Here is a 27,418-nt window from a genome sequence, read left to right on the forward strand (position 1 = left end):
ATCTTGAGCTGTCCCATCTCACCACTCAACTAGACCCAAAACCTATACAAAGAGGAAGATGTCACCAGGTGTTACGTAGAGAGAGTAAACTGACTTTTTTCTTTTGTATAAGACCAACAATGATCTGAGTGATCTGAGTTTTGTATTAAATAGTTCTCTATCTACTTCTGTGGTACTTAAGGTTTGTTGTTGTTCAGTCGCTCAGTCATGTCCAACTTTTTGCAACCCCATGGACTGCAGCATGCCAGGCTTCCTTGTCCTTCGCCATCTCCCAGAGCTTGCCCAAACTCACATCCATTGAGTTGGTGATGTCAACCAACCATCTCGTCTTCTGTCGTCCCCTTGTCGTCCCCTTCTCCTCCTGCCTTCAATGTTTCCCAGCCTCGGGGTCTTTTCTAATGAGTCAACCAGGGTGGCCAAAGTGTTTAAGCTTCATCTTCAGCATCAGTCCTTCCAATGAATACTCAGAGTTGATTTCCTTTAGGATTGACTTGATCCGAGATGGATTACAAGTAACGTATATGAATGATTTATCTCTCTAAATGAGAGAAGACTTAAGATTTTCCCTTTAAAATCATTGCTTTCAAGAGAAGAGCAAGAGGTGGAATCAGAGTTACCAAGTACAGAAAATTACACTATCACAATTTAATAACTGATGCCAAGCCCATGCATAATTGTATCATCAATGTGTGTGCTGGAGTTAAGAATCACCATTCTTCTTTATAGATACCACTGCCATCCTTTGAATCTTCAAAATATGAATGAGTCAAAGATAAGCAAGGCCACTGATCAGAAAGATAGATTTATTTCTGAGCCAGAGAGTAACTTCCTGTATGTTAGCAACTGGTGAAAAATTTGTAGCAACTGGAGTTATTATATTTTAAATTAAGAAAAGTTTAGTAATAGTTCCTAAAATGGGGGGGTTGCACAATCCAAGAATATGTCACTTCGTGTTCGAGAGAATGAAAATCGTGACTTTCAATAAATGTTCTCATCAAAAAAATATAAGGATCGTATTCAGTTTATTTTTAATAATATAAATACGTCTTTCACTATCCTACTTTATGTAAGTTAGGTGAAACAAAATTTGTTTTGACTAATTGTTTAAAGAAAATAACACGACCATGCAAAATGATAGTCCAAACTCAGCATAGAATAAAATATATGTCATATAACATTTTCAGCTTGTTTGTTTGTTTTTTGGCCATACCACGTGGCTTGTGGGATCTTAGTTACCTGACCAGGGATCGAAACCAAACCCTTGACAGTGAAAGCCAAGGGTCCTAACCACTGGACAACCAGGCAATTCCCAGCTTGTTTCTGTTTTAACTAGAGTATTTACTTGAAAAGCATGGCATTGTTTCTTTTAGAAATATTCACTTCCCCTGTCTACATGCACCAACGATGATTCCTTCCTGCCTCTCTCTACAGTTAGAACTCTTACCCAGAAAGTTAGCAGGCATGAGATCGCAGGCACAAAAAACTACGATGGAAGACAACAGAAGTATTAAAAACTGTGGAAGAACAAATGGGGAATCACAAATAATTTTCAACCTACTTCAATGTTTTACTTACCATTGTTATATTCTCTTATTTCAATTTTTATTGTAAATTATGGAACATTTCAAAATGTCAGATACCCATATACCCACTATCTAGTTTCAACAGACATTAACTTTTGCAAGTTTGGGCCATTTATGACCGCATTCTGTTACTCCTTGGTTTACTGTGATATTATGTGTTTGTCTCAGGGAAAATAGCTTGTTTGCTGCAAATTGAAGTCTAAATGATAATCCTTTTTCTGTGGGCTTAAGATAGTTTTTGTTTGGGTTGATACTATTTGAGATGAATTATCCTTTCTTTGGCTCTTTTCTAGTCATGGTGCTTTGATACATAAATTTAGTTAAACAATTGTATAATCTTTTCTATAACATTCTGGGCTTATGGAAGTTTAAAAATATGATCGACAAATGAAATGCTTACACTTGCTTATTCAATATCTTTTTCTATTGGATTTACATAAAGTCTTACCTAGTGGAACCCACTTATAATGAAATCTTTTTTCCTTTTTACATATATTTAAAACAGCTATTTGAGTTAGATGATTCTGTGCTTTCCATGATAAAGTTAGTGGGTTTCTTTTTCACTTCAAAAAAGTGCTTTTAGTTTTGAGTTTTCTATGAACAAGTTTCACTATATACATATATATATATAAAACATGTATTATATATATTTAAATATATTTTAAAACACTTAATTGTTCATAAGATTCAAATTCATAATCTTTTCTATCTCAAGGCATATTTTTCATGATTTGCAAAATATCTGACTTTTCCCTTATACTGTGACTATAAATTTTGAAAACTCAGTTTTCAAGAGCTATCAGGAATATTTTAATATAAATAAACTTGTTAATTTTTGTTCTTTATTTCTTGGTCAAGAGGGTCAAGATGGCTTAAGATTTCTGTTCTTTAAAACAGAATTCATGAAATCACCTGTTTTAAGCTGACGTACAAATCAGTTTCTTTGATTCCTATCTGTTTACTACATTACCCATGAAATACTACTGACCTCTCAACTCAAAATACACACGTAAGTGTAGGACATGACAAAAGGCATAAAATATATTTTATTCAATTGTAGTTTATAAAGAAATGTTAAAATTTGAATCTTTCGTATAGCCCTTGAGTTCAAGTGCTCTTGCAAATCTAATTTATGTAATACATAAACTGTTTAAATTGCATTTGACTTATCTTCTATAGTTGACTAAGGAAAGGATCCTTTAGGAAGTGCCAATTCATTAGGGAACATCTGATAAATATTTTTCACTTCGATTGAATGACTTTTTACATGGAGATATATGCCACCATAAATGAAATACCACTATGAGGGAATCAGACTGACCTTTGCCAAAAATTAATTACGTTCTCACACAGAAACAAAATCTCCCCGGACCTCCGCCCCCATCCTATCTAGGTGCAAGACGCCATGCTTGGCTTTCAGAGGATATATAGGTATTCAGAAGTAGATAAGTAGGCCAGTCAGAATTTCCTGCTAGGTCATCTGGCGAATTCTAAGTACCGCTCAGTATTTGCTTGAAAATTTCCGGAGATGAGCAACTTATTACAGCCTTTACCTTCAAGGAATTAAAACCCAAGTGGAAAGGGTTAGGGAAGCATAAATCCCTCTGATTCTAGACGACAGTACTGAAAATGTATACAGAGTACAATAAAAATAACTACTGTGTTTGGAGACGGCCCGCCGCATTTCACAAAGCGCTCTCACCCAAAGGCAAGGCCTATAAAGAGGTTCAGAAAGACCAGGCTGTCCAAAAGGGGGCGAAATCAAATCTGGACGAGGGTGGGCACCTGGAAAAATTGCACGGTGGAGACGGCATCGGAGACGGGCCTCGAGGCACCTACAGCGTTGCGCATAGGGGACAGGCCACTCGGGATGGAAAGCTCCCCGCTTGTTCTAACGGCAGTTACACCAGGGGCCCATTCTACCAGCCAGGTTTTTAGAAGACCCCTGCAAATGCAGGGGTCCGACCTAGGAGGCATTTCCGCTGTGCATTTGGCTAAGTTTGGATTTGACGAGCGCACGGGGGAGCTCGGGCTCGCGCAGGTGGGCACTCTCTCCCTTCCTTAGCTCTCCTGACTCTCCGCGAGACGCTCCCACCCGAAAAAAGCGGCCGCTCCCCCGCAACAGATTCCGGCACCCTGGAGAGGCGCTGCAGTGTAGAGAGACCTGGGTCCGCCCAGCCCCAGGGAGGAGGCGCAGCGCCCAGCTCACGCACCGGGCTCTGGGAGCCGCTTCCCGCCCCCTCCCTCCCACGGCGGCGGCGGCGGCGGCGGCGGCGGCAGCAGCGGCCAGAGAAGGGGGCGGGCGAGGGGCGGAGCCTGGGAGGAGCGGCGACGGCGGCGGCCCGGGCGGCGGCGGCAGGTGTGGACCAGGCGGAGGTGTGGGGTATCCGCTCGCGCCCGCGCTAACGAGAGGCCGGGACTCTGGGGTCTGGGCGACCTCCCTGAAGGTGCTTCGCGTGCCGCTTCGACCCGCGCAGAACTTGGGGCGCGGGCCAGGGACGCTCTGGTCCGCGTCCGGCGCCGAGAGGAGAAAGACGCGCGGACCGAGAGGAGAAGCGGCGACCGGAGTGCGGCGGAGGCTGAGGGGAAGCAGGATGCCGCCCCTGTTTGGGCTCCCTCCTCGCCCCCGCGAGGCCGCGCGGAGCTTCATCGCCCCAGCCCTGCCGGCAGGTAAGCGAGGAACGCGCGGGAAGCCAGGCGAACTCCGAGTTGAGAGGGAGCTTCGGGGCCTGGCACACGGCAGTGCGCGCCCGGGTCCGAGGGCCGCGGGCGCCCGAGCGAGGATGCTGCGGCAGGGTCCGGCGCTTCCCGGGACACCGCGGCCCTGGCTCTGCGCAGAACCGCCGCCTCCTCTCGCCCACATAGCAGGTTGTTTCCCTGGCAGGATCTCCGAAGTCCCAGGTTCTTCGCTCTCTTCCCCTAAACCGCGAAGAAGGAAATATGTGGGTTCAGGGGCGAGTGCGGAGCGAGAGCTTTCAACCAATAATGTTTCACGAGAGCCCAATTGCTATTTAAAATTACTGCCGCTTTACAACTTACGCGGCTTTCCCCTCTTACAGTGAAGAGAAGTTGGGCGTGTGTGTTACATCCCTTCCTGGTAGGATTAGAGTTTGTTTTCGCCACGTACAGGTGGGAAAATGATGCGTTGTAAATCCTGGCGTTTCCAGCAGTACTTCACTCCTGGAAGAGCCAGCGATCCTACAGCGAGACAATGGCTGTCGCGAAAAACATGACAGAGACGTTCGTTTAATGCCGCTTTGGCAGGGGAGAAGTTAAGGAAAACTTGAGCGTAAGTGACCTGTTAACCGGGTTCTTGCGGGACCGTTTTTGTTTCTGCGTAAGTGGTACTAGGACTACGAGTGACCGGTCAAGACCTACACTTGGGTTGGAGTTGAGGCTGTGGTTGAACACCCCTCATCATTTTCTGGAGTCGGGCCTTTCAGCTATGTTCATTGAAATCCAGGCAGCTTTGAAGTGAATTAGGAAAATGATCCTATTTTTTTTCCTCTGGAGTTTATTACCTCTTCATTAAAATGTTTCTCTCATGGACAAAAATATGAACAGTATTCTGCTTTATACTTTCTTCTAAATAAATGTTGCTTGAATCCGTAAAAATTTGATTGGAAATTGACAGCCAAGTTTAGATTTAGTTGTTGTGAAGTTTTGTGTTTGGCTGGGGAAGGGACTGACTTTTAACTTACTATTCAAGCCTAATACTGATTATTTTTTCAAGCCTAATGCTGCTTATTTTTCATGGTCTCCAGACATTAATCCTTAAGTGAAGGCCTTTATCTTGATTTTAAGAGATGGATATAAAAGTAACAGTGGTTTAAGCCCGTGCATAAAAACTATTGCCGCCCCCACTTCTTTTCTTAATTTTTGATAGAGCCTTATGAAAGTTGAACAACTTCCGTAACTTAGGGTGTAAAAAACCGCGTAAGTAGAATTTTAGACCCCGAAATGAAAGTTTTTTATTTGTGTTTATCTTCGTAGAATTATCAGACTTTATGAAATTATCAGCATGTGATGTTTATCTTTATTCATGCCATATTAGGACTTGGTTGTAGATGCGGAAATATTGTCTACATAATAGGTAAATGTGGGGAACCCTCAAGAAGCTCCTTTAAAAAGTACAGTTATTCACTAGGTGAAGTTTTATAGCTCTGAAAAGCCTGCATCAGACACAAAGCTTGGACTGATGATATGAACTGTTGGCTGTTTTTGAAATTTTAAATAGATGATTAAGAAGGGAGGTATAAAATGCTTTATTCTTGAGCATGTTTTTTAAAACCCAAGTGGGAAGAAAAGTTAAAGGTATTGTTTTTGTACAGTGTAATAACTGGATAACTATTTTAGAAGCTCTAGAACGCTTGAGGAAGTAAAATTAAAAGGTAGCGTAAAATTATGTATTTGTACTTTTAGAACTTTAATGAGAATGCATACTTGTAAATCTCAAATCCTCAAGTGAACAGTATTAAACTGAATGAAATAGAATTTTTCTGCATATGATTTTTACTCAGGTTAAAAAATATTTATCTTGATTTGCCTTAAAATTTTTAAGTTATAGTTACATTTTGTCGATAGCTATTTTGGATAATTCCAAGTACTTTAAATCATTTACATTGACAGTTTTCTTTATTAATAGATTTGTAAGATGTCTTTTACTTAGGACATTGATACTTAATGACAGTAGGTGTCATTAATTTTTTATGTAATTTACATTTACATTTTATGTAATTTACATTGCCATGGTTTTTCTACATTTAGTGTATCTAGGTAGTTTTAACATATAAACATCCATGGGGTCCCACCAAATTTAAACTGTAAGAAAGAAATAGATTAAATTCCTGATTACTAGCATTTCAGGAATGAAATCTAGCTTTAAGACCAAATGGCTTTTTGAAGACATTTTAGAATACATATAAAGATATGATTTTTAGAGTTCTTTTCTAGTTCTTTGAAATCTTAAATTAGCAAAAGAATCAATAATTGCATTTTAACAGTTTCTTCCTGTATTTAATAGATTGTTTCCTTAGGAGTAAGCTCCCAAGTGTTTTAAACATTTGTATGAGAACAAGAAAGTCTGTTTTGTGTTGAAACGTATTTCTATAGACTAGGAAAAAAACCAACTTGTTGAGTCTAGAGTAGGTCAGTCTTAAATAAGAAACAATGAAATGTGAACTTTGTATTCTGAAGTGTATTTTCACTTGAGTACTTTAAAATTTTGTCCTTTTTTTAAAAACCTTTGTATAGAAAGTAAACCAGTTATTGCACTGGTGCAGTATAAGCTCCTTAATGTGTTTGCTTTATTCAAGAGTACGGAGACTTTTTTCTCTATATCTTATGTGTGTAGTCCAGGCAATCATCAAAATATTTTTGGTGAGGAATGAAGGGGGCTGGAAATCCAAGTATGATTATGATGTACATGTGTGTTGGTTTGAAGCAAGGAAAGGGTGAAAAAGAAGAGTTTGGGGTCAAAATTTATACACATCAATCAGATTCCCTAGTGCTTTCTTCTTCATTGTCTGATTGACTCTTTAGCCAGTTTGTAGTTACTGAGGCTAAAATACACAGTGGATACCAAAAAATATAAACTGGTTTGAAAATCCTTTCTCATGGCTTGATCAAATATTATCTATATATCACTTTCCAAGCTATTCAACAGTTGAGGACAGTTTATAAATTAAATGTATTATAAAAGTTAAATAATTTCCATTTGAGAGAAATGCCCCTTTTGAGGGACTTTTTAAAATCGCAAATAGCACCAATCCTTTGAGTAAAATAAGAATGGTTATGTTAATTACAAATTATATTTTTAGAAAGGGAAAATGTAATTTTTATTGGCCTTGGGGGCATTCAGTTTGTGGCCCAGTTTCCATTTCTCTATCTGCCCTGCCTCTTACAAAGCATCGGGTACTGAGAGAGGAAAGACTGTGAGGAGAAAATTAATGAAACAAGCTATGTGGGCTGAGCATAGTTCTGCCCTGTAAGCCTGTGTCCGCATGAATTCAGAACCAGAAGAGAAATTCTGAGAGTCAGATTCCCCACTGTCCTCTTACACTGATTCCAGTGGCAGGAAAGGGAGTAGCCATCTTCTGCCATTTACAAAGCCAGCTTCAGATCCACAGCAAATCAAACCCACGAAATCTTTTAGTCTTGTCTAGTTCAGCCCCACTTCCTTGCCAAGGGCATAACAGCTGAAGTTAAAAGACTTACATTCAAACAAGAAAATTAGTGCCATTTGTTTATAGGCAGTAGCCTTGTTCTTACTGCTTTCAACCTTAATTGGAAAGAAAAAAAAACAAAACCCAGAATATTATTTGATTATAAGTTTTCCAGGGTAGTATGCAGGAGACTGTGGCTTAAGAATGCAGTTAGGTTTTTCACTTATCTTGAATTACTTATGGTTTACATTGTAGTTCTCTGGTTTGTGTGTGTGTTGGGGGTGGGGTGGGGGTTACAATTTGAAAGTGGCGAAAAGTACAATAAAATGGTACATTTTAATATAACCGAGATGATATGGCATTGCTCATGTAAAAGCTGTTCCAATACTGCTGAAGTAATTCTCTGTTGGACTTTCTTCCTTGTATTGTAAATGTAAGTTCTTTGCTTAGAAATAATCCTGATTCTGAGAAGAGTAGCAGGAAAGGAAAAGAACTATGTCTAAAAACCAGTGTCATCTGACAATGGACATTTTAAGTTGTCTTTGTCAAATTTCAGGTGGACTTTGGCCTCATTAATAAATTGGATATGTATAAAATACGATAAATCAGCTCGGAAAGGCCTTTATCAGAAACTTGTATGTATGCTTTTCTAGTTGATCTAAATATGACATCCAGTGGTCAGTAAAGGCCAATTATTATTAGACATTTGAGGTGAAACTGTTTTGGAGTTTAAAAGTTGATGCAAGTAAAGAATTGGTCCCCCTTACAAAGCCAAACTGGTAAAATCTTTCTAAAATAAAATAGCCCGAGATTTGTGAATTACAGTGCATGTTTGAGTGAAAATTCAAGTCATAAAACCATTATTAAATAACCTTGTGGAGTTCTGGTAATTTTTTCCTTGTTTAAATCTGACCTTTTACCTATCATCTCGACTTAATTAACTTTAAAAAAAAGTCTCAAGAAACAGTAAGACTAAAGCAATGAAGGGTGTGAGAGCTCTTTGTTGTAAAATCTACCTAGAGTGAATGAAAAGCCTTATAAACTAGCATTTAACTGGCTTTTTACTAGAATGGATTTTCAAGTAACTAACTGGTAATACTGTCACTTGACATTTCCTTTAAATATTCTGTGCTATAACTCAAAACTGATTTCCTTTTTATAGGTAAGAATGGAACTCTATTAAATTTAAAAAAGCAAAAGAAACAATTTATAGCTTACAGCCTGACTTCTAATAGTTTAAAATACTGCTGCTGCTGCATGTTGGCCAGCACCCTAATAATAAGATTCTATGTTGTTTTATTATTTATTTTTGTTTTTTGAATTAGGATTTTTTAATGAAAAGAGTAACATTAATTTCCTTCTTAAGTGAATATCTTTGTGTATTAACTGTCAGTTATAACACCAATAGTTTGAATTGTAATTTGAAGTTAAAAAAATTATAGGTTAGTACCTGGATTGATGTGTGCTAAGTAGCATTTTAATTGCTTCTAATAATTGAATAATTAAAATTTTATTATAGCTTTTTAATATCTGGAAACAAATTACTAGTTTCATACCAAAGAGGAAAAAATATGACATCTTAATCTTTAAATATTAAATTAGCCAAATAATATTTTCTTTCAGTATTGTGGCTTTTCAATCAAAAGTACTAAAAATATCTTTGTCAACAAAAGAAGGCTATATAGAAAGGTAATGAAAAGAAATATAAAATAAGAGACTAACCAACTGGATTTTTTTAACAGTCTGGAGAAATAGCAGTAAATCATATTTATTGATGAAGATGAGCTAAGCTTTTGACAGAAGTCAGTTTCCTTTTAAAATAAATGTATTTAGTACTTGGTAACAGCTCATGTTCTCTTTTCCTTTTTTTATTTAACACATTGTGGCAAAGAGACCAATGATACTAGAAAAGTAATTTATCAATCAGTTAAGAACACTTCTAAAAACATTTTTTTGAAAAGTAAATCTTCCTTCTAAAGATGTTCATTATACTAACCATTAAGTGTTAGCAGAAAATTTTTGCAAAATTTAGTGAAGAATGCATGATATAAGAACTATATATTTCAGAAAAATACATGGATGGCTTTATTAGCTCACCTAAAAATGTAGATTATACTGGGAATATTAGACTATAAATGGAATAGCATAGTTTATTATTGCTTCTTTTATTTCAGAACTCTCATGTTAATCTAGAACTAACACAAAACTTTTCCAGAACTGCCAGGGTTGGGGTTCATCTAGATCTTTTCTCGAAAACAAATATTAAAATGTGTCCAATTCTTCTAATTACCAAAGCAATAATGATGACAATTATAGCTCTCTTTATTAATCATTTTCTGTGTGCCATGTTTTATTCCATGTGCTTTATCTGAATTACCTGCAGTAATCTTCACAACAGCCTTACTGTTGCCAGCCCAATCTGGGCACCATGACTATTCCAGTTTTATAGACAAGAAAACCATGGCCTGGTGAGAATAAAGGGTTCAAACAGCTAATAAAAAGTGTGACTCTGAGATACAAACTAAACTCTTTCCTATGCCACCTCTCTGTTCTTGATTACTGTGCTGTACTTCACAGTTATTAAGCAGAATATTTGTGGAATTCTTGTAAAAAAAAAACCTGGGAGTCATTTGTATAGCAGTTTGAATGTTCTCAGTTATAGCACTTTTTTTCCCTTTACTTTTTAGAACTAGTTCAAAGCCTTTCATGTCCAAGTTTGACAGATGACATAGAAGAGATACAGGTAACAATGTTTGTGACCAAAAGAAATAGGTAGTATCTTTAAAGAACTAAGCCTGACTTTTAGATGACTTGTAAATTTTCTCTGAAAATCATTTCAAAAGCCTGTATAGACAGTTTTTTTGTGGTGGTTTTCTGGAACCGTGACACTGGAATTGCAATATAGTTAAAACCTCTGGAACCCCTAATCCATGAGAGGTGTTCAGTGAATATTTTTTGAAACAATGAATGTAGGGAATGAGTGAAAAGAAGACATTTCTTTGTCCAGGAAAGTTGTAATATGCGTTTGTGTGTTGAACTGTGGTAGACAAGTTGTGGGTAGTTTACCATTAATTGTGCAGCTGGTACTGCACCTTCTTGAACTTCAGTTTCCTCTTTTGGGAAATTGGAGTAATTACATCTTCTTCAGTTATTGTTGTGAACGTTAAGTAAATGATCGTTCACTCTTCTTTATTGTTAAACCTGACCTTTTGTGTGGGTACAAAGCCTATAGGAGATGTGAGGATTGAGGAAAATCTGTCAGAGCCTGCCATAATTAAGGCATGAGTTTAGAGCAGAGTTCCTATAACTGAACCCACCAGAGAAAGAGTAAAGGAATGAGGTGAAAAGTGGGCTTGAGCAGTGGAGGAAGGGACTTGTGTTCCAGTGCTGAATCTTTATAGTATTGACTTGTGGCTTTAGGTAAGCCACCTGAGCTGTTGATGTGTAAACTGCGGGCACACCTCAGGGCTGTCTAAGCGTCTCTGAAGTGTGGTCCATCTTAACAGCTCTGCTTGCAAAGTTTCAAGTGCCTCCTGCCACAGTACCTCTTCTAAGGAACTTACGGGAACTCCCCTTGAGAGAAGACTACCATTCCATATACACAGCCTCCACACCCTCCTGTCTCTCTCTTCCTTGCTTTGTTTTACAGGTTAGCACTACTTGGACCTAAAGCTTTTCCTTTAGCACCATTCTCCATTTCCCTTGGCTTCTTCCACTGCTCTCTATGATGGCAAAAGAGATAGGGACTTGTTAATTTTTTACTTTGTAAAAGTTAAAGATCCTGTACTCCTGAGCAGGATAATTGCAAAGGCCCCTTGTCACACCAGCATTTTGTGGTATCTGAAATTCAGTGTAGGGACACAGGAAAAGAGCAAAAAGATCAGGCTAAAGAGTGGACTGAGTCAATTTGCAGGCTGAACAAAACAAGGATTAAACCACAGAGAAACAAAGAGAACTTTAATAATAAAAAAAGAAAAGAGTTCAGAGGTCAAAACAAAAATGTTAAGGACAAAATTAGACAAATTAAATTTACATGAAAAGAAAGTAAAAATGTAATGGAATTGAATGGAAATTAATGGGAAAGTGACATTTAAATAGTAAAAATAATTAAAACTCTATCTTTTTTTCATCAGAATTCCTATTTTGAGACCCATTGGAGCAGAGTGGTTATAATCCAGAAAAGCAGACCTTTTATGTGCATGGGAAAAAGAGGTTATGAGGCAAATGATATAAAAAAAACATTCTGGGACACTGCCAAATCCAAGCATTTCAAGTGAGATTTTTGACAAAAGAAATTCTAAAGTAAAGCTATTTAAAAGTAGGAAATCATTTTCTGTTTTGTGTCTGAAATGAAAAACAGGGACTACACACACAGATTGAAAGTCACCTGAAATTTAAAATATTAAAAAAAAAAAAAGCCAAACAGACAAGTTTGTCACCAGAGATACTTCAAAAAAATCTTTGGAATCCAAAAGCTAATATAATAGAAACAGTATGACAAGAACAAAAGAAACTTAGAGAAATAATAGCAGATGATGAATTCTGTTTAGGTCAGCGGGAACCAACGTAGCTGCTAGAACCTGTGGTACTTTAGAAAATGATACTGCTTCTGCTGCCAAGTCGCTTCAGTCGTGTCCGACTCTGTGCGACCCCATAGACGGCAGCCCACCAGGCTCCCCGTCCCTGGGATTCTCCAGGCAAGAACACTGGAGTGGGTTGTCATTTCCTTCTCCAATGCATGAAAGTGAAAAGTGAAAGTGAAGTCGCTCAGTCGTGTCCGACTCCTAGCGACCCCATGGACTGCAGCCTTTACTAGTTTATGCATAATCATGTATGAGAGTGAACACAGAGGAAATTAGTGAATGTTACTAGTTACCTGCTCAATCTAGCAGTAACTTAGTTAAGTAGGTTACTGTGGATAGAAGACTCTTTACATTGGTTTTTGCTGTTTCTCTCCTCCACCCCCACTTACAGATACCACTCAGGGGAATGGCTTGGACTTTAATGTTGGGAACCTTGTGTTTGAGTCTCAGCTCAGCACTTAATTTCTGGCTCTGTGATTTGAACAGGTCTTTTAAAAGCTCTCTGCCTCACTTTTTACGTTCGTTAAATTGTGCTGTGTGCTTAGTCGCTTAGTCGTGTCTCTGACTCTTTTCAACCCCATGAACCGAAGCCTGCCAGGCTCCTCTGTCCATGGGGATTCTCCAGGCAAGAATACTGGAGCAGGTTGCCATGCCCTTCTCCAGGAGCTCTTCCCAACCCAGGGATTGAACCTAGGTCTCCTGCATTGCAGGTGGATTTTTTACCATCTGAGCCACCAGGTTAATACTAATCTAATACCTTCCTCACGGGGCTGTGGTGAGAATCAAATGAGCTCATGTATTTTGTAAGTATAATTGGATGATTTACTGTAATAGAGATCTTTCTGAAATTATTTCCAATGAGAAAGTGTAAGTTGCTCAGTTGTGTCCAACTCTTTGCGACTCCATGGACTATACAGTCCATGGAATTCTCCAGGCCAGAATACTGGATTGGGTAGCCTTTCTCTTCTCCAGGGAATCTTCCCAACCCAGGGATCGAGTCCAGGTCTCCCACATTGCAGGTGGATTCTTTACCAACTGAGCCACAGGGGAAGCCCAAGGATACTGGAATGGGTAGCCTATCCCTTCTCTAGGGGATCTTCCCAATCCAGGAATTGAACCGGGTCTCCTGCCTGCACAATGATAACTTTTGATAGTAGTCAAGATGGTAGTGGTGATAAAAAACATTTCCTGAGCACTCCCTGTGCCACAGGCACTGTCCTACATGCTTTACATAATAAGACTCTAACCCTCACAACAACTGCATGAAACGAGTACTGTTATCATCTCCGTTTTACAGATGAGGAGACTGAGGCCAGAGAGGCAGCTGGAGTATAGCAGTTGGGTTGCCCAGATAACCATGTCACCTGTAAACCAAGTTTTCCCAACCTTGGCGCTCTTGACATTTTGACCATATAATTTGTTGTTGTGGGTGCCTGTCCAAGCCTTGTAGAATCTGTAACAGCATCCTGCGCCTTTACTCAATTGTGTCAACCAAAACTGTCTCCAGACATTGCCAAATGTTCCCTAAATTGCTTCCGGTTAGGAACTACTGTTGTAAACTTATAGCAGAAATTACTTTTTCAAATAACCTTCTTAGTAACTCTTACAGTGACTCATGATTGTGATTGGGCAAATTACACATTGTGGATTTTGTGACTTTATCAAGCTGTGTACACTTGTGTGGGGGTGGATGTGAGTTACACTTGACCCATGCTGCTCTCTTCTATTCCCTGTCTTTATACTGCCTCTGATGAGAGCCCAAAGGCTAAAATTGCAATTCTGCCTGTAACTTCTTTTAACTGCCCTACTGCTGCTACTGCTAAGTTGCTTCAGTCGTATCCGACTCTGTGACCCCATAGACGGAAGCCCACCAGGCTCTCTTGTCCCTGGGATTCTCCAGGCAAGAACACTGGAGTGGGTTGCCATTTCCTTCTCCAGCGCATGAAAGTGAAAAGTGAAGGGGAAGTCGCTCAGTCGTGTCCGACTCTTAGCGACCCCATGGACTACAGCCTACCAGGCTCCTCCATCCATGGGATTTTCCAGGCAAGAGTACTGAAGTAACTGCCCTACACACCGCCAAATCATATATTGTTTCCCCTTGCACTTGACCCACATAAACACACACACAGAGTCTGTTTTTTTTTCTCTGTTAGAGGACTTAACACATTTGAATTAGTCTGCAGTAAGAATTTATGTCTGAGCCAAGATTAACAGCTGCCAAAAAAAATATACCCAGCAATGAAAAACTCACAGAGATTCAGTGAAGAAAAAATAATGTTATATGATGAAGTATATGACTAAGGTATTGGGTTTTATTTTTGCGGTATGATAACGTGTTACATTCACATACTTCAAATGGATTCAAGGCTTCTGGTCATTGTTTCTTTGTAACTTAATATGCCATTTTCAGGAGTAGCTGAGGTGTAATAAAAAGAGCAGTGAAATACCTAGGTTTCAGTACTGTCTCTGCCAGACACTTATTGTGTGACCTCACCTCTTTTTTTTACTTTACCCCACAAGTAAGATGGGGTAATGCTATGAAACTGATCATGTTGAAAGGTTGAAGTGAGAGCATAGATGTACCGATATCCAGCCCAGGTCCTGACCTGTCAGTTTTCTCCTTCCTTCCAGGACCAATTTATCAAGGAACTTTGCCATGGTTTTCAACTTTATAATCCATGGTTTACAACTTCAAAAAATTGGTAATTCTTTCATTGTGAACCAGTTGTCTTTGAAAGTAATAGAGATAACATCAACTAGCCTATTGCAGATTACTATTACAAGATGGGATTTGTAAAGAAGGGAGGGTACATACAGTATTCTAAACCACTGAATCATAAAAACTTTACACATAAAGATATAACAAAGTTGCCAAGAGAGGGAGAGAAAAGATTCATAGAGGAACTCTTAGAGCCAAACCTTACCCTCTTAATCCTAGTGACCATTTACTGATTCATCTTTTAGTGGGTATTTGTGTGCCAGTCACAAAGCAAGTGCTAAGTATATGAAGAGAGCAAGTAACTAAAAGAGCTACTCTAGCTCTACACCCTGTCCCTTTGGAACTTAGATAGTGACCGTGTCATGTCTTTGTCCCGACTCCAATTGATATTTGCTGCCTAGAACACGAGTTTGGAAAGAGTCCTGAGACTTGACTCATTGGAAAGAATGCTGTAATCCATTAATATGTCTCCCTCGAACAAGATAAAGGCAGTGGAAGCACAGAATTTAACAGTCCTCTGGCAGAGAGGTTTTTGAAGTGTGGGCCTGATCCCTTTGTGTCTCATGAGATCAATTACGTACGTCACCATAAGGATTATTTAAGAATGGAAGTAGTGAAATAGCAAAGTGCATCGCACACAGTGGTTCTAAGTATTGCTTTGTAAAACTTTTGTTTTTGTAACGTGTCATGTATTGTGTAACAGGTCATGATGTGAAATGCATTTCCCACAGTGGGTCACATAAAAATGTAATTCTCATGGTTTCATGAACGCCTACTCCTTTTTCTCTGTGTTTCATACTAGTTTTATTTTTCTGAAATTACCTCATCTGTTTGATAATGTATGTCTGATTAAAAGCAGAACTCATAGATTCTAGTATTCGTTCTTCAAAACATGGTTTATCCTTTGATTCTACTCTTACTAGACTCTTAGTATTTTGTCTGAGGTGATTAATAATTTTATTTATAGTCAGTTCTGGTGGGACCCAAAATAGCCAAGTAGTTAGAAGCATAGGCCCTGGAATGAAGCTTGCTTAGTAATGTAGATCATGCCACTTTGAAGCTTTGTGAACTGGAGAAGCTACTTGAAACTTGAATTCTGTGACCATCACACATCATACTTACTTTTTACACACATGCAGATCTTGTTTCAGAATTCTTTGGTTACTACTTAGGGAAACATATATGCTCTCCTATTGCATGGCCAGATCATATCACATGGCAAGAATTTGTAGAAACAGCATCAGAGTTAAACTGGAGAAGTAAAAATGCTGCTATTTATCACATACTGAGAGCATGTCCACCATGAATGGTCACAAACTACCAATACCATTTTAGTACTTGAGCCAGCATTTTTTTAGTTCAGTTCAGTCACTCAGTCGTGTCCAACTCTTTGCAACCCCATGAATTGCAGCACGCCAGGCCTCCCTGTCCATCACCAACTCCCGGAGTTCACTCAAACTGACGTCCATCGAGTCGATGATGCCATCCAGCCATCTCATCCTCTGTTGTCCCCTTCTCCTCCTGCCCCCAATCCCTCCCAGCATCAGAGTCTTTTCCAATGAGTCAACTCTTCTCATGAGGTAGCCAAAGTACTGGAGTTTCAGCTTTAGCATCATTCCTTCCAAAGAACACTGGTTCTGTTTAATTCCGAGAGTGGAGGGAGATAAATGGAAGTCTGTATTAAAGATAACAGAATATGGAAGGAAAGTATTTGGAAGCCTTGAGGAAAAAGGATTGAGAACAAGAAGGTAACAAGCAGGCTAATCTGAAAGACCACACTTTGCCTCTCTTCCAATAATAGTTTCAAGCACAAAATCATCACTTGAAAGTCCCACAGTAATGCTTATAGTAAGAGAAAACCCTGCTGCATGGCTTGCCTGCCTACTCCTTGAACAAGAATTAGATATTTAAAACATACTTTTAAAATAAATTCATTGAAAGCACCTGAGCTGGAGCAAGACCGAACTGGGTTTGAATCCTGATTTTGCCATTTCCCAGCTCTTTGGCCCTTGGCAGATCGCTTCAGCCTCTGGAGCCTCAGTTCTATCGCATGTGAAATGGATATAATACCATATTTCACAGGGTGATGATCAAGATTAACTGAGAGTGGTTATGTAAAATTCCAAGCATGCGATGAGTGGCCAAAAAATGTTTTCCCCAACCTCCTACCCTCTCAGAAAAAGTCAGATTTACTCCAGTATTCTTGTCTGGAAAATTCCATGTCCGTGTGAATATGTAGAGATTACAGACAAGAACAATGTTTGAGGACATAGGGCAAAATGTTCCAAAAGAAATTTTAATTGCAAAGTAATTGAGCCTTTGACATCTTTCTGTGCATGGACCGCCGGCTTTGTCACAGTTGTCAGGAAGAGAGGAAAAAGTACTCTGAGGCTGTCCCCTCTACAGCCTGGCTTACTCTCTGTTGTATAGCCTACCACATACTAGATAAGCAAATCGTATCATGCGCGTTTAATGTGAATTTGGCATTTCTTGTAGGTTAAGCGGTCTCACAGATGACTTGTTTTTACTTCTCTGAATTTGTTAACTAAGGAAAATAGACTATCCCCAATCTAGTCCAATAAAAATCTAGTCCATCCAAGCTTTCACATCCTAAGAATCCTGTGATTCTTCCTTTAATTGAATCATAATCTACAGTATCCCTATTAGCTTTTCTTCTAGTTTGTATCTTCAAGACTTTTCAGCTTCCAGTTGGCTTGAGTGGTAACTATACCTATGATTAGTAACAAGAGAAATTATATCGCACTTGACTCTTCTGATCCCTGCCTCCTAAAAATTCTTGTTCTTATATCTCAGTAATTTCTGATGGGCAGGGCTTCTTTTTAAGAAGTCCGCCAAGTGACAAGACACACTTGCCTGTGAGCACAAAAAGATGGTGTATTTGTCAAAACAGGCACTGTTATGCTTGCATTTTATAAAACCTCCTGAGAAAATGCACCTCAGGGAACGGGCGCTTTAAAAAGTCAACGTTCATTCAGCTTCCTGGGAAGGAAGCACCCAAGACCGACCTTGTTTGCCAGGGCAAAATATGCTACACCAGGATTTTTCTCACCGTTCCAGGAATTTTCTACCCTCCATCCATGAATGACTTTGGTGTATATTTTATTTTCTGCTGGCTCCTCTGTAGATCGGTATTAACTTGTCAAACCTTTCAAAGCTTTGCAGGACTTTTAATATGAAAATATTCTGCTTGGTTAGTTATTAGCTTGAAAGACATGGGAATACTAACTTTAGGTTTTGAAATTACCACCCTTAGTATTGTGGAATACTTCATCACCACAGGTAAAATTCTAGTAGGACTGATGGAGGAAGAAAGCGAATGTTATTCCAGTAACACAGAAGATAGCTATTTTATCATCTTCCTGGACTTGGGAATATATTTAGTAATTAAATTCAAATCTGCAGTGTTTTATACTATTTAAATTTATGAATTAATCTAATTTTACTTTTTAAGGGTTGCTAATTCAGAAGCATAATCTTTAATACAGATGATATGAAATTTTTACAGATTTATTAGCAAAATACTGCAGTTATGAGTCCTAAAGGAGTAAATGCTTTTTAAAATTTTATTCACTTAGCCAGCTTCTCTCAGATCATTACAAGCAATGTGCTTTTCACTGAATTTTGGTTATAACTTTAGGAAATGCCTGCTTGGTACAGACAAAAGCAAAGTAAATGCTAATATACAAAAACAACATTTTCTAAGTAGACCTAAAATTTTTAAATGTTTTAAGTTTCTTTAAACCTGTTGACCATCCTTTAAAATCTTTAAAAAAGTTTTTTTTTGGCAGCATCAGAATGAGAGAAGATTTAAACAGTTTGGTTTTTGCTTTTGCCAGAGGGCATTTTATGCTAATCAAGTTAGTAAATTGGAAGGCTATCAGGAGTTTGACAAACTGAATGCAGTGAGACATTTTCTATAGAAATCAAGCCTCACAAGTAATTTTCTACTGATAGGTTTTCTAATGTGCTCAGTCTCAGTAACGCTCACACTTTCTCTGCCAAGGGCCCCTGACCTCCATAAACAGCTATCGTGTACTCACTTTGTAAATCGTATGTGTGCACACACACAAACGCAAGTTGTATGAAGGCTACACAGTGCAAAGGCTTAATGTGCCGAGGTACCGCCAAGAGGGCAGGCATCTAACCTCAACGTCATCACAGTTTATGACTTCCTACAAAGAAATCAATGGGTTCTTCTAAATTATTAGATTTCCACTATTAAATACACGAGGAGTTAATCTTTTGAGAGAGCATTCTTTTAAAGTCTGTTAAAGTGTTAAATATATAATTTATCAAATTTCCACAGCCAGTCTGAATCATGGTGTTTGACAGTTTGACACACAGAGAAAATAGGCTGAATTCTAACACTTGGTTATCTGGGGTAACACAGATGTAGTGCTATGGCTGGGTGGAGGGATCTGCATTGATGATACAGTCCATGTCTCCAGGTTTGGATTAATGGGAGTTGTGGCCTGTGATCACAGGGCCTTGAGAGTCAGAGCTGGGACTTAAATCTGGTCCATTTCCTTCATGCTGCTTTTGGATGCAGTGGTTCTTTCACATCCAAAATAGTGCTTTTAAATGGGCCTCATGCCTGAAAGTTCTGGAGAGCAAAATGTGGTGTGAAAAGTGCATTTTTATTTTGGCCTGACTTTGCATTTACTTGAAAGAAAATACAGACTATATGCTTATATCTGTACCGCCTCCTCACTTTGAGGGATATTGAACTGTGGATTAAAAAAATAATGAAGATGCACCAAAATTATAGAATAGTAGCTCCCTGTGGTTTTATTTTTAAAAAATAATTACTACTTGTGACACATTTTATCTTCAAAGTGCTTGGCAAATATTAATTAACTTTCTAAAAGTTTAAAGGAACTCAAGTCAGCTTGCTTTTTTATAGAGAATATTCCATTGAAGTCAGGTGGCATAAGATTGAGCTATAATTGAGCTGTAATAGAATTATTGAAAGATTCTTAATAGGATGCCTGGGCTTCAAAGACAGAAGATCTAAGTAGAGTAAAGTAATAAACATCTAAGAAAGTAATTTGGTTTGTACTGAAGAAAAACTGAATTTATTCTTTTGGCCAAATAAATTTATGCCCAAGTGAAATCCGCTAATGGGTGAGAGACGGACTGAACTTAACTTGATTCCTGCATTGTCCAGGAGGCTATAGAGTGACCCTTGACCTGATACCTATATTAAACATTTTTAGATTTTGGTCCACATAGGCATATTATTAAATAATTACTTTTTTCATACTTAGGAAGTAGCAAAAATTAATAACCCTAGAATTACCCCATTCTAATAAAAATAAGTGGTCTAAAATGGTTAATATTGGAAAATATTTTAAAAACAACAAATAAAAGTATTTGTCAATTGTTATGATAAATTCTACAAGACCCAGAGTTCAGGACATCCTGTAGTTTTAAAAGAATTTAATTCCTGTGTTGAATTTCCTTGCTTTCGTTGACGGTTTCACCTTTAAGGTGATTATTCCAATATGGCACACATTATTTTCTGATTACTTGCTCCCCATACTGCTTAGATTTACGGCATGTCCCATTCCTACTTGCCCCGTACACACGCACATGCACACTCATACACACGCCGCCGCACCCCCATCTCTGGACAGATATAAGCAGAGAGTTAATATTTAATTCTTGTTAGGAAGAGGGAAGTTCTGTGGTAGATAAATAAATCCAAAACTCTGGACACCATAATTCATCTTAATCCTTTCCATGTAATGAGAGCAACTGATAGAATACAATATGAAAAAAGGGAAGGGAAGATTTCATATAAACAGAACAATATAAAATTAACTAACCTTGAAGGTGTAATTTCAGAGATGTCTAAAATAGCTGTTACTTCTCTGGGCTTTAGTTTTCTTATTTGTGATATCGTCTTGGTTGGGAGGAAAAAAACAAAAAAACAGAACTAACTCAATTCTTGTCATATAGTATGTTTTTCATAAATGTTTACTCCCTGCCCTCAAAGTCAAGATCCTTGCAAGTTTCTATTTTAGGAGAAGGAGCAGAGCTAATTCCCATTAGGTCCTGACTGTTTCATGCCTGGGATCATTTGCATGGACTGTTTTTCTCCTAAAAAAGTTCTATCCTGCCTTATCTGGTTTTTGAACTGTTGTTTAGTCTTCACAGCCCTGCTCAGTGATTACTTCCTCTGTGAAGCTCTCCGTGACCTCCTTCTAGACAAAAGTCATCTCTCCTTTCCCTGCATTCTAAAATCTTCAGCTGTTTTTGTTCTTGCCTGTATTAGTATGATGTGTTATTTTTAGTCTGTCCACCTTCTCCACTTGGTGGTTAGCTCATCAGTGCTGAAGTGTGTCAGTTCTTTAATCTGGTCTATAAAGGTTAAGCAATAAATCTTAGTTGAGATGGAATGAAGTGAAAATGTTCACCATAATCACTAAATGGCTTTAAGATTCAATATAAAATGTAATGTATCAAGTTTTTTTTTTTATACTGTACCCCATTTTTTTAAAAAGTTATTTTGGCTATAATAATTAAATTTATTTGCAAAAATTTTGGAAAAAATATTTTTAAAGAAGAAAATTAAAATAACTTATTATTTCTCTACTCAGATAAACATTATTAACATTTTTTCATATATCCTCACTCTTTGTACTCTAATTTAATTGTATGTAAACACACATGTTTAACCAAAATTGGAATTTTACAGCTTGTACTATTTGTAACTGCTTTCTTTTCTCCAAGTAGTTTGTAATTATCTGCATGTATTAATAACTGTTCTTTGAAGACATGAACCTACTATAATTTGTTGTTGTTGCTGCTGCCGCTGCTAAGTCGCTTCAGTCATGTCCGACTCTGTGCGACTCCATAGATGGCAGCCCACCAGGCTCCCCCGTCCCTGGGATTCTCCAGGCAAGAACACTGGAGTGGGTATAATTTGTTGTTGGCAATACAAATTTTGTCCAATTATTTTTGGTTTGTGTGTTTGCTGTCATAATGCATTCTACAATGAACAGCATTATATACAGGACTCACAAATGTTCAGCTGGTTTGGCTATACTTGCTGAGATACTGAAATATTTCATTAGTGATGAAAAAGTAGTCACTACCCTATCCATCCTGCGTCCCCTTTCTCTTGACCTCTCATGATCTAGTTTAATGCCTCTCCTGGCCAGTAGCAGGCCTCTGGGATACAGATGATATCCATTCTGATTAGTCTTGACTCTGGTATATCTCTTCAAAATAGTTTATAACACCCCTGAATCTTTGCATACATCTCTGATATTGCTTGAAAAATAGGAAAGTGAAAATCTTTGGCCAACAAATATGTCAGGAGCCTGTCTGGAAACAGATCACTCAAATTAGGGTAATTCTTGTTGGGTTCAATAAAGGAATTGTTTAAAAGAGAGGGGGCAGAGTAAGAAGGTCTTGTAAAAACAGAGATGGTTTGCAGTCCTAGACAGGAAGGTGAGGGGTGGGAATAACTGGAACCTGCAAGAAGAGAGCCACTTTGAGAGGACCTCTGTCTTTGCACTAACCTGTGGCTTTGGGCCAAGGTGCACAGTTGATCTGTGGCAGCCTTACAGCGAGCAAGCCAGGGGAATGTATATCCCAGTTTCCCTCTCTTCCTTCCTTCTGATCTCCTTTCAGGGCTCCTCAGTGCTGTCCCCAACAGGAAGTCAGAGGACAGGGGAATTGTTTGGATAGTCTGTTACAGGTCAGCCTGGGCAAGAGGGTAGGGTGGAGAGGTGATTTGGAGAGGTAAACCCAGAAGACAGCTGGACCATGTATAGCCTCTTTATTCCATAATGTAAATTTGTCTCCAGAAAATAGTGATGTTTTAAGGGCCTCAAATGTAGGCTGTAATCTGAGCATGAGTTGATTACATTTACTTTAGATAATCTGAATTGACTCATAAAGGAGTGAAATCTGGTGCAATGGTGGGAGGGAAGAATCAAAGGGATATTATGTACCTGGGAGATGCAGGGAGAGGAAAGACCAGTGAGGTTGAGGGAGCATCTTGAATAAACTCCTCCTGCCCCCAGAGTTGACCTGTGTTCTGCTCTGATTTCTGCCTTCGGTTCCGCCCCCCAGGGGACTCAGATCCTCAGATGATTTGCCTAACATCACCAATCATTATCAGTTCTTTGTGGAGGCATCCCTCTTTTTTTCTCCACTCAGCATCATTGGTTCACCAGCTTGTTAAGCTGACCGTGATGTAACCATCCATCTGTCTTAAAGCCTTCTGTCTGTGGTTCTCTCCCTGCCCGCACATGATAATCACATATGGAGCTTTTATAAATATACCAGTGTTCCAGCCCTATCTCTAGAAAGTCTGATTTATTCACTGTGCTCTGAGGTCCAAGAGTCAGCTTTTTAAAGTTCAAAGGATTCTAGTAAACTGCAAGGACTTGTGAACCCATGTTCTGTTGGAAGCTCTGAAAGCCCTAAAATTCCCAGAAAGGAGAAGAATTTTCTTAGCATCAGTTCCAGGCTTGTACCCTCACTGATCATGAAATGCGGAGGAAATGAAAAGTTAGCTTCTTCTCTGGAAGATTGGAGTCTAATCTTCTGATACAGAAATTGGGACAAAATTGCTCATAGTTATGCTGCTTTTAAGACATTTTGTAAATCAGAAGTTGAGTGATAAAGCTCAGTGCGTGCTGTGTGTTAAGTTGCTTCAGTCACATCTGACTCACTGTGACCCCATGGGCTGTATAGCCCACCAGGTTCCTCTGTCCATGTCTCAACTCTATTGAGAAGCAATTATCTGTGCTTACAAATGTGATAGGAGACAAAGAGTTGTATTTTCACAGGATATATTCATTGATATTCTGTCATATACTCTAAGTGGTTACTATATATGAAAAATAAATGTAGTTCTTAACATTTAAATTTATTGGGAAAATACACATTTTTCCAAGTGCTTGTGGCTTTAATGTTTCTGATATGGCTCAGTAGAATTGTCTTAAGTTACAGAGTAAATTTTTAGTAAGATTTCTAAGGCATAATGTAAATAGAATAGTATTTCTAAAAATAGGCATTTCTTTCAATAAATATGATGAAGGTCTAAATGTGAAACTGTATTTATTATATGAAGACATTTTTGTTATTCATTATCTCATGTGTTAAATGAAGAGCAATGAGTTGTATTTTTGGTTTATGTTTTCTTTTTACCAACTTTTCTTTTGAAATCCTTGTGCCCCTGGGTCTGTTCTAACCATCCCATTGTGTTTGAAAAGTGCCTTGTCACCTGTTTGCTTCTTTTCAGAACAGTCCAGCCTAATTCTTTGTTCAGGTCTTTAAAAAGTCATCGTCCTTGCAGTAGCAGATACTTTGCAATATAGTAAACAGAATAGTTTGCATTTTCTTCTGGATATCAAACACAATAGAAACAAAGTTGAAATTACCTAGTTAAATTGTCCATCCCTTTTAAAGTATTTATAAATTATGTCTCTAGGAGAGAAAGCTAATTGTAGATAAATAAGGCAAAAACTCTTTTCTTTCTGTCTTAAAAGTGTAACGTGTTTGTTTACCTTAGAATGCCACATACTAGTTAATAACTGTCATCAGGAAATGAAATTATTTTGATTTTGCGTTTAAGTTTCTGAGTGAACAGTTATTACAGGCTGACATCAGTAACAAGATATACATAGGTATTTTAGTAAAAATAATTTCTGTAAATATGAGCAGAAACATCATTAGGAATATGTAAGTGGATCTTCACTGTAATAAAAGATAAACATATTTGTAATAATATACCCAGTTCTATGAAAAACAAAAATGTCAAGGGCAAGGACTCCCTCACCATCTAGGGGGTAAGCACTTTTTCCTGTGGTTATATCAGATTACCAAATGCTGGCAGAAAGAGCAGCATAAAAGGCTAGTGATGACAATTAAAGTATGATGTTGCTTCTGTGGCCCAGAGGGCAGCCCCTTCAGTACACAGCCAAGTTCTTTACTGTTTGGACTTGCCTCCTTTTCACTGAAACTAGTCTTGTGTCTTTGGTTCTCCAGGTTTTCTTTTGTTCTCCTTGGTTTTTTTTTTTTCTTTTTTCTTGAACTTATTTGAGTTTTTTATAGACATTTACTGGGAAAATAACATACACTTTAATAAGGTTTTCCAGAACACCTCAAGTTGTTTAGAGGAAATGTCTGAAAATAAACATATTTACTCTGATTCTTGTTTAACACCTATTAATATTTATCTTCCCTAAGTAGGTATTAAAGTGAAAATTTTAGCCCTAAATGAAAAATTGGAGATACGTTTAGCAAAAGGGCAGTACAGCTGGAAAAAGTACAAAGGAAAAACGTATTATATTGTTTTTATTCAAAACAGAACTCCTTTTCATGAATTGGCGTTAGGTTAGAAGGCATCAGTTTTATATATTCTCTATAAAGAGAATAAAAAGGGAATGTTGATGTTACCTTGCAGGGCTTTTAGGAGGATTGGAAATAATCCAATGACATATATAAAAGCTGAGCATGGTGTCCGAATAGAGTAGAAACAAATGACAAGCACTGTTGTTGTTATCACTGCTGTTCTTCCCTACACACTGTTCACCTTGCCACCCACTACCCCAGATTACTTGTGGCCCATGCTATATGACCTTCACTCCAGTCTCCCTGATGTTCAGTTCAGTTCATTTCACTCAGTCGTGTCCGACTCTTTGTGGCCCCATGGACTGCAGCATGCCAGGCTTCCCTGTCCATCACCAACTCCTGGAGCTTGTTCAAACTCATGTCCATTGAGTCGGTGATGCTGACCAACCATCTTCTCCTCTGTCATCCCCTTCTCCTCCTGCCTTCAATCTTTCCCAGCATCAGGATCTTTTCAAATGAGTCAATTCTTTGCATCAGGTGGCCAAAGTATTGGAGTTTCAGCTTCAGCATCAGTCCTTCCAATGAATATTCAGGACTGATTTCCTTTAGGATGGACTGGTTGGATCTCCTTGCAGTCCAAGGGACTCTCAAGAGTGTTCTCCAACACCACAGTTCAAAACATCAATTCTTTGGTACTCAGCTTTCTTTACAGTCCAATTCACATCCATACATGACTACTGGAAAAACCATAGCTTTGACTAGAAGGACCTTTGTTGGCAGAGTAATGTCTGCTTTTTAAAATGCTGTCTAGGTTGGACATAGCTTTTCTTCCAAGGAGCAAGCGTCTTTTAATTTCATGGCTGCAGTCACCATCTTCAGTGATTTTGGAGCCCAACAAGTCTGTCACAGTTTCCATTGTTTCTCCATCTATTTGCCATGAAGTGATGGGACTGGATGCAGTGACTCCTTGATGTACTCAGGCCACATTCCTTCCTAAAGCCCCCTTCTGGAATCCAGCTTTTCTTGGAGCCTTGGTGGTCTCTGGGTCTGAAAACTGCTCTGTCATCATTAGTGGCTTAGGGCATTGGATTTTAATTAGAGCAGAAGTATACACAGATTGGGCCCAGTTTGTCAATCTTCCAGTAGCACCAAAATCACCTGCAAGGGACCATTAAAAACAAAAATGAAGGAACCCTCTGGTGAATATGTGTAATAACTTGGCATTCCTTAGTCTATTCCTTTGTTAGAATAGAGCATTTATCATGACATGCAGCAGCAGCAGTATGGCACTACCTATGCAGTCTTAAGGATGAATTCTGGTTTTCCAGGTAAACCAAGAGGCGAGTTAGGAGGGTGCAAAGAACTGGAGACTTAGCATCTAATGCTCAGCATTCTCCCACACTTATAGATGATGGAGATACTTAAGAGCCCTTGGTTTTTGGTTTACTTGGAAGAGTTTCCTGTAATGTGTTCTTTGTGTCTGACTTTGGTGGTAGTTGGCTCACAGGTAACCATCTAGCATATTTAATATTTTTATTATATTTAGTTGGTATCCCAAAGATGAGTGACAAAGAAGTAGACTGAGTCATTTATAGATTTACTGTGAATCAACTTGGTGGATCATTTCTTTGAGATCAGAATGCTCCCTTTTGGATGGATCCTTTTTTAACTGTGAAGCAGAATGATCATTTAGAAGAATATTTCAGAGACAGATGAAATAATGTGAGCACAGTGGAGCTGGGGGTGTCTCTGACATGCTAGGGAGATAGTGAGATAAATCTAGCTGCAAAAGGAGAGCCATGTTGGTAGGTGGGAAATAAAGCTGGTGAAGTTGGAATTCAGTATGGGAGCACAGATACAGTGCATGGGGGAAGACATGCTGATTCTGGCTATACCATTTACTGGCAATGTGATTATAAACTAGTTACTTAACCTTTCTGAGGTTTAGTTCCCTTATGCATAAAATGGAGATAATTTACTCAACTACTCTTTAGTTTGGAGTTAGGATTTAATCACAGAATAGATGTAAAGTAT

At 38.5% G+C, this 27,418-nt stretch overlaps 1 protein-coding gene across 1 annotated transcript in view; it reads left to right on the top strand.

The window, feature by feature from the left end:
* The first annotated feature begins 3,212 nt into the window (after nt 1–3,212).
* Nucleotides 3,213–27,418, top strand: part of LOC147366739 (uncharacterized) — a 78,679-nt gene continuing 54,473 nt past the window's right edge. The window contains exons 1-2 of the mRNA XM_086414637.1: nt 3,213–3,513; nt 3,669–4,253. Coding sequence (XP_086270763.1) covers nt 3,213–3,513; nt 3,669–4,253 — 886 coding nt within the window. The remainder of the gene's footprint in view (nt 3,514–3,668; nt 4,254–27,418) is intronic.

The sequence above is a fragment of the Bos grunniens genome, chromosome 8 (assembly GCF_055505025.1).
Source record: "Bos grunniens cultivar Pamir isolate PY7600 chromosome 8, Bosgru_T2T1.0, whole genome shotgun sequence".
NCBI lineage: Eukaryota > Metazoa > Chordata > Mammalia > Artiodactyla > Bovidae > Bos > Bos grunniens.